We start from the raw sequence: 19,057 nt of genomic DNA on the forward strand, positions 1-19,057 counted from the left end.
GCAGGGCTGGAAGGTCCAAGAAGTCTTTGATCTCGGCGAGGCAGTAGTGAGCCATGACGTGAAGCAAGATCTTCATTCCCTGCCCAGGAAGTGAACCTGGGGAGCCTGGATGAAAACCAGGAATCCTAGTCACCCGACCAGCAAGGGCTAGAGGCTAGAAGCTCTTTTCTCCTGGATCTTTGCCCCTGGTGAAAAATGGATTTATCATGGAGGCAGAAACTGTGAATGCAGATACAAAGTTTATCAGAGATATAGCACAACAAGAAGTAGGAGAACACGCAGTGAAATGGTTTGCTTAGCTAAGATGGAAGGCAGAGATGCACACCCAAAGAGAAAGGGTATGGGTGTCCCCCCTAGTGAGGAGGAGAGCGGTAAACAGACAGTTAAGTCATTTATATAGGTCAGTTCTTCCGGGTCTTTGTTTACCTTTAGCCAGTTATCTGGTTTCTTTTTCCACACCTGACCCATCCTGGGACCCTTCCCTGGTTGCGCCTGCACACCCCAGCCAAGACAGATCTCGAAGGGAAGGCTTCTGGGAGGAGCAAGACTCATTATGGCCTGGCATTATCCACTAAATTTTGACCCCCAAGGAGCCTTTCTGCACACGTGTAGTGTCTTCCTTATTTCAAAAAGAGGGGAAGCAGAGGTCTCTTAATCCTTTACTCAAACAGCATCTTGCCCCTCTTTGTCCTTGCCAAGATTACTACCTTAAGGTACTTATAAGAGACAAAGACTGGCTATTCATCCTGTTTCTGTTACTTCTGTTTCAGAGGGCAAGCAGGAGGCTAATTGTAAATGCTTTAACTGGAGAACACTGTCTCAGGAAGTGCTAACAATTTTAAGGATCCAGCCTGAAGCCTACTTCTTCGTGCCCCATGAAATGCAAACAGGAGGCCCAGTTGTAAACGTCTAACCTGGAACCCATTGATCTCCTACCTCAGCTTCACTCGCATAAAGTGGACATTGGGCTCCTGCACGTGGCCTCTGTCTCTTCATGTGGCTGCTTGGGCTTCCTCCTGGCATGGTGGCCGAGGGCAGTCAGGCTTCTTATGTGGCAGCTGGTTCACACGAGGGAGGGTCTAAGAGGGGCACGAAAGCTGAACCTCCCTTAAGACCCAGCCTCAGAGAAGAACATCTCTTTGCATCATATGTTCACAAGCTATTGTTCAAAATGAGTCACAGGGGAGCCAGCCCACATTCTACATGATGGGTGATGAAGAGTTTGCAGCCATTTTACATCTGCTGCAGCATGGGACCCCCAGGGAGTTAAGTAACCAGTTCAGTGTCAGGCTGACATAGTGGAGAATCAGAACTCAGGTTCAAGTCCTTGGCTCCTGGCCAGAGGTCTTTCCTCAACACACAGGCTTTAAAGCCACTTATCAAAAAAGGAAAATATTTCATCTAAAAAGACAAGCTGTTGGGATCAGGGCTTTGATTTTCTCCTTCCACCAATTGTCCAGAGACCTTTTAAAGAGTCTGCAGAAATGAATGAAAAGAGCAAAGTGGGAAGCCTTTGTCTTTAGAGAAAAAAAAAGAAAAGAAAAGAAGTGGGAGTCAGTGTTACCAAGCAACAAATATAAGGCAGAATGATATGAACAGCATCAAATTAAACAGGGCTTCCCAGCCTTTCTGAAGTCACAGCTCACAGAGAAAAATGGTACTTGTGCAGATTAGAGCAAAGGGGTGAGGCTACTCCTATAGGGAGCTCACTGGACCCAAAGGCTCCAGGCATCACAGGGAGTAATGGATCCTAGTGCAGAGGATATCACTATTCCAGCACACAGGAACCCATTTGTTATCACTGTTATTACCACCATCACCAGTACCACAACCATCGTCATCACCACTACCACCACCAACATCACCACCATCACCACTATCACCACCATCACCACCATCTCTATCACCACCACTATCATCATTACCACCATGACCACTATCACCACCACCATCACCAGCATCACCACTATCACCACTATCACCACCATCTCTATCACCACCACTGTCATCATTACCACCACCACGACTACCACCACCACCATCACCACTGTCACCACTACCCCACCATCATCATCCCCACTACCACCACCATCATCACCACCACCACCACCATCACCACCACCACCACCATCTCTATCACCATCACCACCACCATCCCACAATCATCACCATCTCCACAACCATTCCATCATCACCACCACCATCCCATCATCACCACCATCCCATCACTATCATCACCACCACCACCATCATCAACATTACCACCACTATCACTGTCACCACCATTCCACCATCACCACCACCATCCCATCACCACTACCATCCCATCATCCCCACAACCATGCCACCATCACCACCACCATCCCACCATCATCACCACCTCCACAACCATCCCATCATCACCACCACCATCACCATCATCACCACCACCACCACTTTAATCACCATTATCATCAACAAGGAAATAGAGCAGAAAAATACCCAAGTAACTTAGGGACTTCACCTCTCTTCCTCATCTCGAAACCAGGATAGTGCTAGTTAGCATTCACTGAGCACTTACTATGTATTGTCTCATTTGATCCTCTCAACAGCTGCATGGAACAAGGGCTGTTCTCTGCCCCACCCCCACCCCCATTTTATGATCGGAGGAGGAGAGTCTTTAAGTAATATGTCCAGGGTCATGTAGATCCTGGTGGCAGAGGCAAGCCTGACTCACTCTCAACCACTGAGTGCTTTCCTCTTGGTCCTCCTGTGAAATCCAAGTGGCATCCTGCTTTTACAGCAGAGGCTCAGAATGGTTAAGAGACTTGCTCCCAGCCACTGAGCCAGGGACCAGATCTTGTCTTTTCCTCCTGGCTGGGGGCTCTGTGCCTGAGTCCACACCCTGAGAGCCAGATCTTTATCCAGCCTGCCAGATTTTATGGTCTTCAAAGACTGCTGCCTTCTAGTTACTATGGCTGTTAGCACTCAAAGACAATTGAACCCTCCTGTTAGAGCCCCTGGATGTGTGTCTTTATCTATGCCTCTCTCGGAGCTTGCAGGCAGTTATCTTGCATGACTGAATGGAATGAGACTTCTCTGGAGGTGAAATAAGATCTGTTTGCATGTCTTCCTTCTCCCCACATCTTAGGCCACAGGAGGATGTGTTGATCAGAATTGCAAAAGAGCTATGCAAATTATAAAGTGTTTATAAAAACTTGTTATGATAAACTTTCTGATTAATAAGGCCTGTGGAACAATTGAGTTCTTGGATAGCAAGCTGACAGCGTCATTTCAGGAATTTATTACAACATGAAAAAGGTATTATGAGAAATAATTGCAAGAATTGCCACATCCAGCCTGGAAAAGAGATGGCTTGTGGAAGCAAGAGCAGGTTGTGCAGACTTTGCACCCACTGTGCCTGCTGCCAGGGCCACCATCCCCTGACCCTCTCCTGGCAGAGCAGGTCTCTGCTTGAAGCTCATCTCGCCATCAAGAAATGGAATCTTTCCTGCCATATCAGTAACAAAGAATGTCACAGTCATCAACAATTGCAGCCTTCCATATGAGCCGGTGAGCTCGGAGGAAACTCGGGAAGGAAAATAACACCTGCAGTCTAGCAGCCATCAGACTGCAGCCACTCCACACGGTGAGCCCTAAGGAAACTCAGGATGTGAAAACACCAGATACTGGCCCTAGGTAGCTGAGGTGCATAGCAAAGGAATGATTTCTTTGAACCCATTTGCATCTTCCCATAATAGAAAAGCACTAAATTCCTTAACTTAAGATAGCTTGTTTTCCTTTAATTCACTGTAATCTTTTGATGTTCATGTTACCTGTCCTCTGTTACAAAACTTCTGTATAACCTGGCTCCTCCCCTCCCTTCCTTGGAGCAGTTCTCTCAGAGTTACTTGAGATGCTGCCTGTCCCGCTTGAAGTCCCCCAAATTCCCAATGAATAAGACACCACTCTCAACTTTTAGGTTGTGAATATTTTTTTAAGTCTACACCATTGTGGGAATCTCTGGCCACCTTGACCACCCAGGGTACTGTCTTGGCCGTTTCATTTCATCTGCAAGCCTGAAGATGAAATGGTTCCAGATTATTTATTTTTATTATTAATCATTGAATGAATAAATGAATGGAGTGAGAAATGTTTTCAAATCCTCCACAGAGCAGTCAAAATGACATGTTTGGTCATATCATCCTCTTCCTTAAAAACTGTCCACAGACCTCCTTGCCCCTGCACTTAGAAGAAAAAACTCACTCCTTTTCCTGCCCACCCCCCAGGTGATACTGCCCCACTGAATTCACACCCATCTCCTTTGTTCCCACCTGTTCAGCCACTCGGCTTCTCTTCTGTTCTGAGAGGGTACCAAGCTCTTCCCACCCCAGGGCCTTTGCCCATGCTGTTCCCTCCACCCACACTCCCCTCCCTGACCTACTCTTCATGCAGTTGCCCCATGCCCTCCTTCCTCCCAGACCATTTTATTCACAGCATGCTTCTTCCACCAACACCGCCCATTACTGACTCCGCTGCAGGGTCTTCTAAGTGTCCCTTATTTGTTTGTGAACTGTATTTTTATACTGTATTTTGTATTTCTTTCTTCTTTACTAGCCTGTAGGTAGATTGATGGTCAGAGCTGAGCTTTAGTTACTCCACTGTATCTGCCTAATAAAGTCCCTCAAAAGGCTGGGGCAAGGGGCCTTAAAACACAGAATTTTCTTCTTTCACAGTTCTGGAGACCAGAAGTTTAAAATCGAGGTATTGGCAGGGAGGTGTCTTCCTGGGGGCTCAGTGGCAGGATCCTTCCAGGCATCGTCCACCCACCCGCCCCTCCTCCCAGCTTCTGGTGGCGGCCTGCAGTCCTCAGTGACCATGGCTTGTGGTGGCATCAACCAGTCCTCACCTCTGTTACCACATGTCCTTCTCCCTGGGTATCTCTATCTTCACATGGTGTTCTTTTCTGTGTGTCTGTGTCCAGATTTCTCCCTCCTTATAAGAGAACATAAATCCTTGGATTAGGGCCCATCCTATTCCAGGATGACCTCAACTTAACTGGATTACATCTGCAAAGACTCTGTTTCCAAATAAGGTCACATTCTGAGGTCCCAAGTGGACATAAATTTTGAAGGGGGCAATGCTATTCAATCCTCTACACCCCCTATCCCTGGCAAGCAGTCTACTGTATTTGTTAAATGAATGACTCAATCAATTAATTATCCAGATGACCATTTTCTCCAGACGGAGAGTGAGCATATATGTTCTGGAATGTTCTAGAGGACAGGACATGGGGCAAGAGTCAAGGAGGAAGATTTCAACTCAAAAGGTGGAAGGACTAGTGGTGACTGAGAGGGGCCAGCGTGCTCCCACATTTCCTCATTTCACTGACCCAGTGGGCTTGGCAGTCAGGCCTCGGTTCAGCTGGTGGAGAGAGGACAGGAGTGTCCCAGGAACATTGGTCATGGGTGGCTGCCTCATCAGCAGGGAGCTCCAGGTCACTGGGCATCTGTGCCTTGTGCCCAGCAACAGCTGTGTCACCATCTTGCCAAGGACTCTATCGAGGAGCTTCAGTTGGATGAGCAGAATCTAAGAGCCTTTCTAATCCTGAGGCTGTGTGATTTATTATCACAACCAACACTGCAGGGCCAGTCACACCCAGAGGGCAGTGCTCACGCTTCTTCCAGCCCAGTGCATGGTGGCCTGGGGAGGCAGGGGTGGGGCATGGCCTTTGGTGTCACACTCTGGCAGCAATGATAAACTATCCTCCAAAAACATGTACCCCTCTTTCCATAGTGCCGCTGCTCAGGCAAGGACTGTATTTCCCAGCACCCCTGGTTCTGTGTGTGGTCATATGACTACTTCTCACCAATGAAATGCATGAGAAGTGATGTCACTTCCAGGCTGTGGGTATAAAGAAGCATGTGCCTTCTATACACACTTATTCTCCAACTGCCAGCCAGGCAGGAGGTTCCTGAAGCCAGGGAAACAGTGAAGTCACTGACTGGTAGAGCCTGGGTCCCTGAATCACCATGTGGAGGAAGGCTGTCCACCAATCAGGGTCACCAGATTGCACTGTCAGAGAACAAAAACTACCTTCTACTGGTTGAACTACTGAGGTCTGAGGATTATTTGCTACAGCAGTTAGCATTGTTTAATTGACATACAGACAAACCTGATTCTACTGCTCCGCTGGCCACCTAGCCTTGCGCAAGTAACTCTTGTTCTTCTAGCCTCGGTTATGACACAGGAGTAATACGTGTCTTCAGAGGTTGTTGTGAAGAGTGTAAAAGGTTACTAAACCATGTAAAGTGATTTTCACAAAACCTGGCAGCCATTAAGTAGCCGTAATCAAAGTCAACTCCCTCCCCTGCCAAACCCAATACCTTTCTCAGGTCACCTAACAAATCTTTGTCACTTTCCTGCTCTGGGCCAGACAAGACTACACATGCCCTCATAGGAGTTTTCCTGGGCAGACTAGCACATCACTTGAGTAACTAAACCTCTAAAAACAAACTAAAAGGAGTGCTTATAGTTATTGAGAGAAGACCAGGAAGACAGAAGTGAGCCATGAAAATAAGCACTCTCCAGCCCTCTCAACCAGCAGTTCCTGTGTTCCAGTCCCAGCTCCACCACTGACTCTGAGCTCCTGGGACCTGGGATGGAGTCACTTGCTTCCCTGGACCTCAGAGTCGCCATCTGTGAAATGGTTGGAGCCTCCAGCTCTGTCCCTCCATCATCTTACACGTCTCTCTCCACACTCAGAATCCACTCCACTCATCACAGAGAAGAATGTGTCTTTACCTCTAGAATGCTGGGTGCCTTAAACCTCTGGGCCAGCCAGATAACCTGGATGGCACAGCTGTGACAGCCAGAAAGGCAGCTTAGGGGTAGACACAGGAGTTTGGAGCCTTGGAAAATTCTGGGGCACAATATAGAAAGCTGGATCAGGAAAAGACCCACACCATCCAAGCTCAGGGGACCCTGGGAATCTCACAGTCTGACTGCCTACACTTTATAGATGGAGTCCTGTGGACTGAGAGCAGCAGCAACTTGCCTGAGGTCACGCCATGGCAGTGGGGGCAGCATAAGCACTCAGCACCTCGGCCCCACCATCCCACCAGGCCAGCCCCTACTGAAGGGTTTTCCCCTGAAGACCAGTGCTCTGACCTCTGATGGCAGGCTCTCTACAAATGCAGATTTCTGATTAAACTTGCCTTTGAGGAGGTGGGCAGAAAGTTTCTGTATGAGGGAGGTGGGAGTGCAGGAGGATTTGACTCTTCTTGGTTACTCCCAGCCTTGTTACTGACATTTTTTTTCTTTTTCCAAGGAAATGGTTGTTGTTGTTCTGTTGCGAAGTCGTGTCCAGCTCTTTGTGACCCCATGGACTGCAGCACACCAGGCCCTTTTGTCCTCTACTATTTCCTGGAGTTTGCTCAAATTCATGTCTATTGAGTTGGTGATGCTGTCTAACCATCTCATCCTCTGTTGCCCCCTTCTCCTTTTGCCGTCAATCTTTCCCAGCAAATGGTAGGCAAATCAATTAACCACTTGATTCTGGTGACCTCTACTGGGCACACTTTTAATAGCAATGTTTAGGACTATATTCCTAAAAGCTGTTGTTGGGAAAGATTGAAGGCGGGTGGAGAAAGGGACCACAGAAGACGAGATGGTTGGATGGAAACACCGACTCAATGGACATGAGTAAACTCCGAGATATGGTGAGGGACAAGGAAGCCTGGCATGCCGCAGTCCACGGGGTCACAAAGAGCTGGACACGACTGAGTGACTGAACAACAAAAACAACAACAACTGCATTTTCCGCCTGCTTTTGGAATATTTTTATTTTTCACTGGGTCCAAAATTTTTAGTCGAGTGATGGGAATGCAGGTGAAAAGCACTGTATAAACTGTAGTGTGCTTAGTTAGTATTTTCTAACATGTTGCTATGGATGTGGGGGCTGCTGGCTTTCCAAGATCCTCAGTATAAGTCAACAACAACAAAAGGACTAAACTCAAGAGACAAAGAACTCAGACAACTTCCCCAAGCAGTTTATCTAAGGTTGTGACACTAAGACTCTCACATGCCTGTAGGTTCTATGTTTTTGACAAGCTCTCGGGTGATGTTTATGCAGCTGGTACCTAAGGCAAAGTTTTGAGGAGGAAAGAGATGGGGAACTTTGATTTACCCACCTCTGAGTACAGAGGCACTTCCATGTGCTACCTCACCACCCTGATATCAGAGAAGAGGCAGAGATGTGATTCCCCTGAGGACACACAGCTGGTGAGCGTGGGACTTATACTGAGGACCTTGAAAAGCCAGTGGCCCCATATCCATCGGTTTGTTGTAAGCCTGAATCTAGTTTTGAATGTAATTGTATACAGTGGTATTTTAATGTTTACTGTCTGATATTTCCTGTAACTTGTGGAGTTCATTTCATTTCAGTTCAGTTCAGTTCAGTCACTCAGTCATGTCTGATTCTTTGTGGCCCCATGGACTGCAGCATGCCAGGCCTCCCCGTCCATCACCAACTCCTGGAGCTTACTCAAACTCATGTCCATCGAGTCGGTGATGCCATCCAGCCATCTCATCCTCTGTCATCCCCTTATCTTCCCACCTTCAATCTTTTCCAGCATCAGGGTCTTTCCTAAATGAGTCAGTTCTTTGCATCAAGTGGCCAAAGTATTGGAGTTTCAACCTCAGCATCAGTCCTTCCAATGAATATTCAAGACTGATTTCCTTTAGGATTGACTGGTTGGGTCTCCTTGCAGTCCAAGGGACTCTGAAGAGTCCTCTCCGACACCACAGTTCAAAAGCATCAATTCTTCGGCGCTCAGCTTTCTTTATAGTCCAACTCTCACATCCATACATGACTACTGGAAAAACCATGGCTTTGACTAGACAGACCTTTGTTGACAAACTAATGTCTCTGCTTTTTAATATGCTGTCTAGGTTGGTCATAGCTTTTCTTCCAAGGAGTAAGCATCTTTTAATTTCATGACTGCAGTCACCATCTGCAGTGGTTTTGAAGCCCAAGAAAATAAAGTCTCTTACTGTTTCCATTGTTTTCCCATCTATTTGCCATGAAGTGATGGGACCAGATGCCATGATCTTAGTTTTCTGAATGTTGAGTTTTAAGCCAACTTTTTCACTCTCCTCTTTCACTTTCATCAAGAGGCTCTTTAGTTCTTCTTTGCTTTCTGCCATAAGGGTGGTGTCATCTGTGTATCTGAGATTATTGATATTTCTCCCAGCAATCTTGATTCCAGCTTGTGCCTCATCCAGCCTGGCATTTCACATGATGTACTCCGCATATAAGTTAAATAAGCAGTGTGACAATATACAGCCTTGACATACTCATTTCCCAATTTGTGGAGGTTATAACAGAAACCAAAAATGACTTCATGACTTGTATATAGTTCGATCACCTATTTATGCATTCTTTCACTATATCTTAATTATAAGGAAAATTTATTTTAAAATTGTCTTCCTCTTTAATCACTGGTTCATCAAAGCTTGATATGGAGATAATGCTTTTTTTTCCATCAAAAGTGACAATCTTTACGCTTAATTTCTATTTATAAGTCCTTGAACATTTGCAGCATTGCAATAGCTGTCAAAGCCAGAGATTCTAAGCTCACTGAAGAGTTCTAATAATTCTTGGCATGCTGTATTGCAATGTCCATGTGTACAATTTTGTAATAATTTACTGACAAAGTTTACTGCCGGCGTTCCAGCAGTTCCTACCCCAGCCCTCAGGCCTGAGAGTTGATATTTATATAGGTCCCCCCAGGACAGACTCCTGGCAGGAAGGTCCTCCTCTCTTCCAGGGTTTCCCACTGGCCACCATGATCACCACCAGCAGCTTAGGTCCCAGCCCCGGTCACAAGCTCCCCAGGACCCCACAGTGCCCCAGGCCACGCCAGGCATGTGTGTATGTTTGTAGCCCAGCAACCAAGCTAACTGCTTGGAGCACAGCACTGCCACCTGGCACATCCCCTGAGCAGGCTCTGTCGCCCTATCAGACATCAATTATAAAGCACAGGTTCAAAGAAAAACTGATTAAGACTTTCAAGATGGCGACTGCAAAGCATTAAACTCAGTCTTTTTGGGAGCAGGGCTCTGTGAGACTTGAGAGGATGCATATCTGTGAAGCCAGCCCTGCTGACCATCCTGGCTGATGTTTACTGAACTCCCCACATGCCAGACCTGGTCTAGGAACCCATGTAGTTCTCACAACAATCTGATGAGGTCTTGCTATCATCATCCCCATTTTACAGATGGGGAAACTGAGCATCCTAGAGGTAAAGTGATTTATGCAGGGTCACAGAGCTAGCAAGTGGCAGTGTCCGGGCACCTAGTCTGGCCCCAGAGCCAGTGCTCTTAACACACCAGCTGTATGGTTTACTCTACTTCATTCTAGGGCAGGAGGACTATCCACCGTTTGTACTCTCAGAGTCCTCAGCATCTCATCCACTTCGGCCCATCTCTGCGGGCAGGCAGAGCTAGATGCCCAGATTTCTTATCTCCCAGCATGAAGAGAGGAAGCAGTTCAGGCCAGAACTCCGACCTGCTCAGTCATAGACTCTGATAATCAAATGTAAGGGGTCTGTAATGAGGATGCCTGAGATTTATTCAATTATTAATAGTCATCTATTGAACTATGATAGGCATCACCTATTAGAAAGCCCTGAAATCAATTTAGGGGGCTGTGCCCAGTAGTTTTAAAATATGAAATAGAAGACAAAGTGTCAGAGTGCACCTCTGAAGTAGGGTAACTATTGCTTGGCATGAGTTTGGTTTTAATTCTGTTTGTATGCGCTGGGTCACACAGCAATTCTATTTCTTTCTGTGCCTCCTTGAACAAGTCCATCTCAGATCATTATGTTTCAGCTCCTCTGGCCAGGGGCACACCCAGGCATGCTACAGAAGTACAATGGCCACTCCTGCCATCTGAGGGCACCGTGGCCCCCTTGCGAGCCCCAGCACCCCCAGCGATTTGGTTTCCCTGGGGTGCGTCCTGCAAAGGCTGGGCCAGGAGCTGTGGAGGCACTGTCCAGAAGCATAGGTAACTGGATCTGGAGGGAGTCAGATTTCACAGATGAGGCTTCAGCTGTGGAGGGCAGAGCTTCTTGAAGGAGGCATCACTGAGCTCCGAGACCTGGTCTCTCTGCATCAGGACCACCCCAACAGCATCATCTCCCACCCCAGTCCCACATCCCATCTAGGACAGTGGCATGGGGTTCAGCTCCCATGAGGGGCATGAGGAACCTAAACCCAAGCTGGTCCCCACAGTGCCTGGGGAATGGAGTCACTCCAGCAAAGAGGCTCGGCCGTGGGGATGAGCATGAGACAGGCATCCGCTCAGCACCTGTCGGGTGATCCGGGTGTTACTGTCTCCATGGGATGGATCCTGGCAGGATGGTTGTCAGGGACAATAGGCACACCCACATCCAGTGTCCCCGCAGCATGCAGTCCTGTGCAGGGTGACTTAGAAGGCACAACTCCTCAGTCCCGACAGTGACCCCACTAGGTGTCAACATCCCCATTTTACAGAGCAGAAAACTGAGGCTCATGGAGGCAGTGCCTTGCTCAGAGTCCCACAGCTGCTAAGTGGAGATAACATGTCTCGGTATGTTTGGGCATTCAGACTCAACTTATTAGATACAGAAAATGGCAACCCACTCCAGTACTCTTGCCTGGAAAATCCCATGGACACAGTCCACAGGGTCGCAAAGTGTTGGACACGACTGAGCGACTTCACTTTATTAGACGCAGGCTTGTCCAGCTCCCTTGTGGCAAGTGAGGAAACGGAGATGAAGGGATGGATTCCAGGCCCTGCACGTTTTGGGAAGTAAAGCTGAGGCGAGGATCAACCCTGCTCATCATCCATGGTTAAGCCTTCCACCTGCACCCGAGAAGAGTCGCCCTCACCTCCGAGACACCTGGGCCCACTCTGTCTCACTCAGAACCTGCCACTACCTGCTTCTCTTGTTTGTTTGGTCCAAAGGCCAGGGCCTGAGACCCTGGGACCTGGATACAGCTCAGGGGTCACTATCAGTGTGCTGGACACCCTTCCAGGAGAAATCCAGGTTTTCCTGTGATGAAATAAAGGGCTGAGTTTGATGAGTTACACAACCATTGAGGCATTCGTGTTTAGGGCTGCCAGATAAAATATGGGGTGTCCGGTTAAAATTTTTTAAACCATTTTTCAGTGTTTCTTAAATACTGCATGGGACATACTTATACTAAAGTTCTTGTTTATCTGGATTCAAATTTAACTAGTGTTCTGTATTTTCATTTGCTAAATCTGGAAGTCCTCTTCATGGTCTAATTTGGATAATCCAGGTATTCTTATTCAGCAAACTTTGTTGAGTGTAACCTTGGCTGTAGGTTAGTGCAGGACAGGGTCACTATAGGGAGGGAGAGGCTGAGTTAGTTTGAAAGAGAAAGACCACTGTCTTCCTGCAAAGCAGCTACCCATCCTGTAGGCCCATGTGGTCAAAGCAAATAGCTGAATCTCCATAGGATACAGTTGTCATGGAAACCAAATCTGATCTCCTTGCTGATGGCATCTCTGGCCAATTACTGAGTTTCTTTCGTTCCATCTGTAAGTGGCTCAAGCGGACCTGCCTCACAACGAGATCAGATGTGTGTGGTGGTGATAGCTTAGTTCTCAAGTTGTGTCTGACTCTTGCAAACCCATGGACTGTAGCCCACCAGGCTTCTCTGTCCATAGGATTTCCCAGGCAAGAATACTGGAGTGAGTTGCCAAGCATCAAGTGTGTACAAAGACCAAGTACAGACCAGGCCTTCAGCAGCACTAGTGTAGTAGCTATCATGCTGGCTGAACACCTGCCATAAAAATGCTCAGAGACACCCCACCAATGTTTGCTGAGCAGAGAGAAAGATGCTGGGATCCTCTGCCAGGACTCCAGCCAGACTGCACAGAGACCTCTGCAGGGTCACAAGCTGGCTTTCTCCTCTAGAAACAGTGTCCACTGGGGCAGATACTGCCCTCTGTCCCACCCCGCCCCCCAATTTTTCTCTACCCGCTTCTTCCTCACTAACCCAACCCAGCTTTGCTCTGGACACCCCTGTTTTCAGCTAAAACTACATTTTTCTGACTCCCTTGCAGCTATCTTGACCAAATGCTGCCACCTTGGTCCCTGAGATGCAAATAGAAGTTGCTTTCTGGAAATTCTTTCTAGAAATTTGGACTTTCTGGAAGCTCTTTGTGAAAAGAGGCAGACCAGCTGTCACCCTCCCCCCTTTGCCCTCATCCTGCCTGGAGCACAGAACCAGTGCTGGAGGTTGGGGAGCTACCTTGTGGGCAATGCATGTACACACAAGAACTGCTGTCTTAGTCCCCACTGCTCACCACTCAACCATTTCTTATGTGGTGAGGCCATTGTGGTCACATCTTTGTTGCAGGTAGGCAGACCTAATCCCTGATGTCTACACCCCTGTGTGCAGGAACCACCGTGATCTCCCCTATTTTGTAGCTGTATCTTGATTAATAGCCTATAAAGCCCCACAGCAGCCCCATAACAAACACTGTTGGGTCCCACTCTCATTCCTTGTCCTTTCCACCCCAAGGGGCACACTGGCCAGCCTTCCAACCTTAGCCTTCCCTGCCCAAGGCTCTTCCGGTCTCTTGGGTTCCCCATGTTATCTGCATAGCAAGCAGGAAGAAAAAGGAATTAACCCCTCCCAGAAGTCATCCCCTAGCAGAGTCTGAAGGGAGTTGGTGGATAACTACCCCATTTCCCAGGCCACTGAGTGGGATGCTCTCAGGTGTGTGTCCCACCCTGGCTCCCGGAATTTCCCCAAGGCCCAGCCACAGTATCTTGCCTGGACAATGTGCCCTCTCATGTCTGTCCTCCCCTCCCTGTTTCACTTCCCCACTCCTCTACCTGGGGTTACCTCCCAAACAACCTGCTTGCTTGTAGGTCAGCTTCTGGGGTCTGACTGTATTACTTCATCTTCACCCTACCTCTTGTGGTTGGTGGGCAGCGCTGGTGTCCTTATAATTCAGTAGAGGAAACCGAAGTGCTTCTGTACTACTCACGGAGACTGACCGTGAGAGGGAGAGGTGGGCATAGGCTCAGGGACGCTGGGCACAAGGGCTCCAAGAGCAGGTGTGTGCGGCACTTACTCTCTCTGCTTGCAGAGGCAGACACGCTCCACCAACATCTTTCCAGATCAAAGCTGCTCAACTTACAGTTCCTGGGAGCAGACACTGCCAAGCCCGAGACAAAAGATAGACTGAGTCTGTTGTGCAAAGACACACACACGCATGATTTATTTTCTCCTGGATCAGTAGAGTAGACAGCTCTCCGACTCATCCTTGCTACCCCATCCTCAGGGGCCCAGGATCCCCACTCTTCTTCCACCGAGGGAGATGGCCTTTTGGAAGCTGACCTCTAATGCGCCCGGGATGCATCCTGGGGTCCCCACTGGTGAAAGGTGTGCACTGCTTTATGCTGCAGAGTTGGGAAGGGAGAGAAGACAGTTTAGTATCAGGAAAAAGTTGTGGAGCCCAAGGGCTGCTTCAGATGGAGCCCAGTCCACGTCTGCTCTGCTTATCCCAGATGCTCCCGGAGAGACAACTGTGTCCTAGACAGAGAAGTGGGACAGGGTCCTGGAAGAGGGGGCCCTGAGAGGAGGGCCTGCTTGGTACCCCATGCACACAGCTCAGGTTCAGATAGGATGGCTGAGTCACATCATGGCACGTGTGTGTTCAGTCACGTCCAACTCTTTGTGAACTCATGGACTTAGCCCGCCAGGCTCCTCTGTCCATGGAATTTTCCAAACAAGAATCCACTGGAGTGGGTTGCCATTTCCTTCTCCAGGGGATCATCCCAACCCAGGGATCGAACCCCTATCCCCCATGTCTCCTGTACTGGTAGGCAGATTCTTTCGCACTGTGCCACCTGGGAAGCAGGTCACACCATGAGCCTTGATTTACTTCCCAGTGTCACCCTCTGAGATCCAGAGTTCCGTGAGGTCATAAAACATCTTGAATTTCTGGCTTCCTAGCACTGAGCCCTGGGCTCAAAGGACGTCTGGGGATGGAGTGAACTGAGTGGGCTGAGGGGAACTTCAGGAAGCAGAGAGTGAGGGGCAGGAGCAGAGAAGCAGCTGAACCTGCAAAACTGCTTCCTGGACATTACCTGACACCAGGTGCATTGACAAATTTGGAGCCAATAATCAAGAAATGCTTTCTGAAAGCTGACCTTTCACATTATACTGTATCCTGTATACACATTACACAGGCACCACATGCCATGCCTTCCATCATGCCTTCCCTGGGAAGGACACCCACGTGAACACATCTGGACATTAACCAAACCCCACAGCATCTTTTGTCTGCTCCCCAGAGTTGCCAGTGTCATGACTGCAGTAAAAGGATCCAATTCACCAGGTAAGGAAGAGGCCACAGGGAGGCAGAAAGAGTAGGGGCCCATGGGCTTATCAAGACTGGAGAACATGCCTCCCACCTGCTTCCCTCATCCAACAGGAACCCAAGCCTGGGTAACCCTTCTCCCTTAGGAGCACTCACCACCTGGCACCTCTCCCTAAATCTCACTTGTCTAATTGATTCTTGGGACATGGCTGCCAGGTTGCTGGCTTGGGACAAGGAGAGTGGGGCAGTTCCTAGGCAGTGAGGGGCTCTTGGACAGTGGCTGTGCACCTTCTTTTCTTCCTTCTCTCCTCCTCTCCTCCCTATCCTTGCTTGAGAGCATTTGCCCCGGCCTGATTCCATGTGAATTTTGATACTTACGTGTTGTTGTTGTTCAGTCGCTCAGTCATGTCCGACTCCGCAGGCCAGGGCAAATGCTCTCAAGCAAGGATGGGGAGGAGAGGAGAACGGAAGGAAGAAGGGGAGGGGCCTGCAAGCTCCATTCCTCTCATTGCCAGGACCCTTGGCCTTGAGGCTTAGCTATTTATAGAGCAGGGATGCTACACCTTGTACCCGATGTGCTGTGTTCTGGAGTCACTGCTCCACCGTGATGGTGAAACCCCAGGGGTCCCCCACCTCAGTGTGAATTAGCCGGGCACTGGGGTGCCGTCCCATCTGTAGGAAACAGATAAGCTGTCGATGAACAAGTCCAGCTGTTTCTCGCCAGCACCGTGCTGATGGTTAGCCAGTAATGCACCAGTGAGGCGGTACCAGGTTTGAAAGTATTGAAATCTGCCAGACTGATTGGTACACACCCACTGTCCTAGGGCCCCTAACTGCCTAGGAACTGCCCCCTTCCCCTTGCCTCAATAAAGCAACACGGCAGCCATGTCCGGAGAAGTTCCCTCTTGTTAACGACTTTGGCCACCACCTTGGGCTTCCCAGGTGGCGCTAGTGGTAAAGAACCCACCTGCCAATGCAGGAGACATAAGAGATGCAGGTTCAATCCCTGGGTCCAGAAGATCTCCTGGAGGAGGGCATGGCAACCCACTCCACTATTCTTGCCTGGAGAACCACATGAACAGAGGAGCCTGGCGGGCTACAGTCCATGGGGCTGCAGAGCTGGACACGACTAAAGTGACTTAGGACACATGCACTCACCGCCACCTCATTCATAAACAGGAAATGGCAAGATGTGAACAGTAAAAACTTCTAGGGAAGGGACTGGGCAGGGGTGTGGGGAGTGAAGAGGAATGTTCACGTTTTACATTCCCCCAAGCAGTCATGTTTAAATATTTACAATGAAGTGGTACTCATGACATTTTCTTCAGAGAAGGGTGTTGGCACCAGGCCTGCGTGAGACGCAGCATGAACATGCTCTGTGCCCTCGCTCACCTCTCCCCACTGGCAGACCTCTGGGCCCTTCTTTGTCTCAGGAGTTTGGGACTGTCCTCTTGGGTCCTTCCTCTGTCAAGTCCTTCTAGAAGCCCACCTCGCAGAGATAGGGAACTGCCTCGCACCTGAGTGCCCACAGCATCTTGTCCATGGGGGGCAGCTCTCCTCTGGAACACATTGCACCCCAACAGTCTAGTGACCGAGGGTCCAGGCAGTTAAGAACTTGAGGCCAGGGGCTTCTCCGTATCTTCATCCCCTGGCAGCACCCAGATCAGGGACTGATGCCAGTGGGTGCTGGATTTAGGGTGACCATTCATCTCCACATCCCTCGCACCGGGCACCAAGCTTGGATGCACTGGCCGTGCAAGAAGTAGGCTAAGTGAAGAAGTGAGGGATGAAGGCACGACTAAGTGAATGGACAGGAATTTCTGGGCCTCAGTTTCACAGACCAGTGAGGACCTGGAGGAAGCATGTGTGAGGCCAGAGGAGGGGGAGAGGGACTCACCCGTGTCCATTACTCGCAGGCCAAAGTGGGGCAGCATGATGACTGTGTTCAGGTTCTCAAACTCCTTCTCCAGGATGACCCCATAGGTCTTCAGGCTGGCCAGCTCCACCTCCAGCCACTGCTGTCGGTTCTGAAAGGAACACCAAGGTGTTCATGTGGCTAGCCCCAAAACTTTACAAATGAATGAATAGCTGAATGAATGAGTAAATAAGCAAGTGAATAAATAAATACATAACTATGCACATAAGTGAGGAAGTAAATAAATGAACCAGTAAATAAGTACATAATTATAAGGAAGTAAGGATACATGTAAATAAATAGGCACCAAATGAATAAGTAATCAAATAAGCAAACAATTAGACAAAAAGGGTCTTGCAGCTGCTCTTGTAGGGCACACACAGAAGCCATGAACATAGTCAATCTCCCCTCTCTGAGTCCAAGGAATAAAACAGCTGTCCCACTGACAGAGCACCACCACCCTGCCTTGTTAAAAATACTACTTGGTATTAGACTCTTTATATCTTGGTGCTAGATTCTTTATATCTCTCAGTATCTCACCTGCCCTCCTGCCCAGGTGGTATCCCTGCCTCCTATATATAAATAGGCCTGGGGAGTGAGCTCCCTGAGGGTCAGGGAGCTTCCCTAGCCCCACAGCCAGGGAGAGGAGCCCAGACCCACAGCTGGGCCCCGGGGCTCCCATCTGCGGGGCCCCCAGCCAGGATGCCCCACGATGGGGCAGCCCCAGGGCGAGGGCAGGATTTGCAGATAAAGTGTGACTGTGTGCCAGGCCCTTGGCCCCTCCCAACATCCCTGGCGAGGCAGATGTGGTTGTCATCCTCCAAGTTGTGGGCTGGGAGCTCAGTGAGCCGCTCTGCTAAGAAGGTCCCGGACCGTAAAGGACACCCCCTCCCAGCTCCACAGTTCACACCCTCTCCACCAGCCAGGCTGCTGAGCCAGGGGCCCTGGCTGGGCTGACATCCAGGGACCTGTGTCAGGTGGGCCATTGCACAATAACTGGGGTGTTTCCTTTGGTTTTTTTTTTTTTTGTTTAACATTCACTGTTCTTTAATAAACTACACTCAAAGGAGTGTGGCAAACTAGAGGCCACAACACGGGTAGCGGGCCAGGGACATGCAGAAATAGCAGGCCAAATGCCACGGGGCAGTGTAGATGACCACGGAGCCTTGAGTGAAGCCAGCAGGCAGCACAAGAAGGCCCATGGCACGATTTCTGTACCTTGGAAACACTCTGTATTTTACAGACAGACACTCCATATTTTACAAGAATATGCAACAAGTGTGCTCTAGCAGGAACCGTGCAGAGGGAAGTGGCACTGCAGATTGCAATGTGTTCTTTTAATCGGACCACGTGGTCTTCCTCTCCAGCTTCCTGACCCACCAGGCCGGGCCCTGAGCTGAGCAACGGGCTACAGAGATGGGGACTGGCTGCTTCCCTCTGGAGCACCTTACCTGGAACTCCAGCAGCTGCCTCTGCAGGGCCTCCTGCTCTGCTTGCGCTCTTTCTAGAGTCTTCCTCAGCTCTCTGAGCTCAGATTCTTTGACTGGAAGGAAGGCGGAAAGAAGGCTGTCTTTATCTGTTCCTTTCCATCCAAAACCTCCCCTTCTCTTTGAACCACACCTCACATAGGCATAGGCTTCCCTGACAGCTCAGTTGGTAAAGAATCCGCCTGCAATGTGGGAGACCCTGCTTTGATTCCTGGGTCGGGGGGATTCCCTGGAGAAGGGATGGGCTACCGACTCCGGTGTTCTTGG

General features: G+C 49.2%; 1 protein-coding gene across 1 annotated transcript in view; it reads right to left on the reverse strand.

Moving 5' to 3' along the window:
- Positions 1–14,254: 14,254 nt before the first annotated feature.
- Positions 14,255–19,057, reverse strand: part of LOC133249828 (high mobility group protein 20A-like) — a 31,859-nt gene continuing 27,056 nt past the window's right edge. The window contains exons 9-11 of the mRNA XM_061420773.1: positions 18,755–18,846; positions 17,286–17,415; positions 14,255–14,465 (exon numbers count right to left, since the gene is read on the reverse strand). Of these exons, the coding sequence (XP_061276757.1) occupies positions 14,461–14,465; positions 17,286–17,415; positions 18,755–18,846 (227 nt within the window). The 3' untranslated portion in view covers positions 14,255–14,460. The remainder of the gene's footprint in view (positions 14,466–17,285; positions 17,416–18,754; positions 18,847–19,057) is intronic.

This window comes from Bos javanicus, chromosome 6 (assembly GCF_032452875.1).
Source record: "Bos javanicus breed banteng chromosome 6, ARS-OSU_banteng_1.0, whole genome shotgun sequence".
Lineage (NCBI taxonomy): Eukaryota > Metazoa > Chordata > Mammalia > Artiodactyla > Bovidae > Bos > Bos javanicus.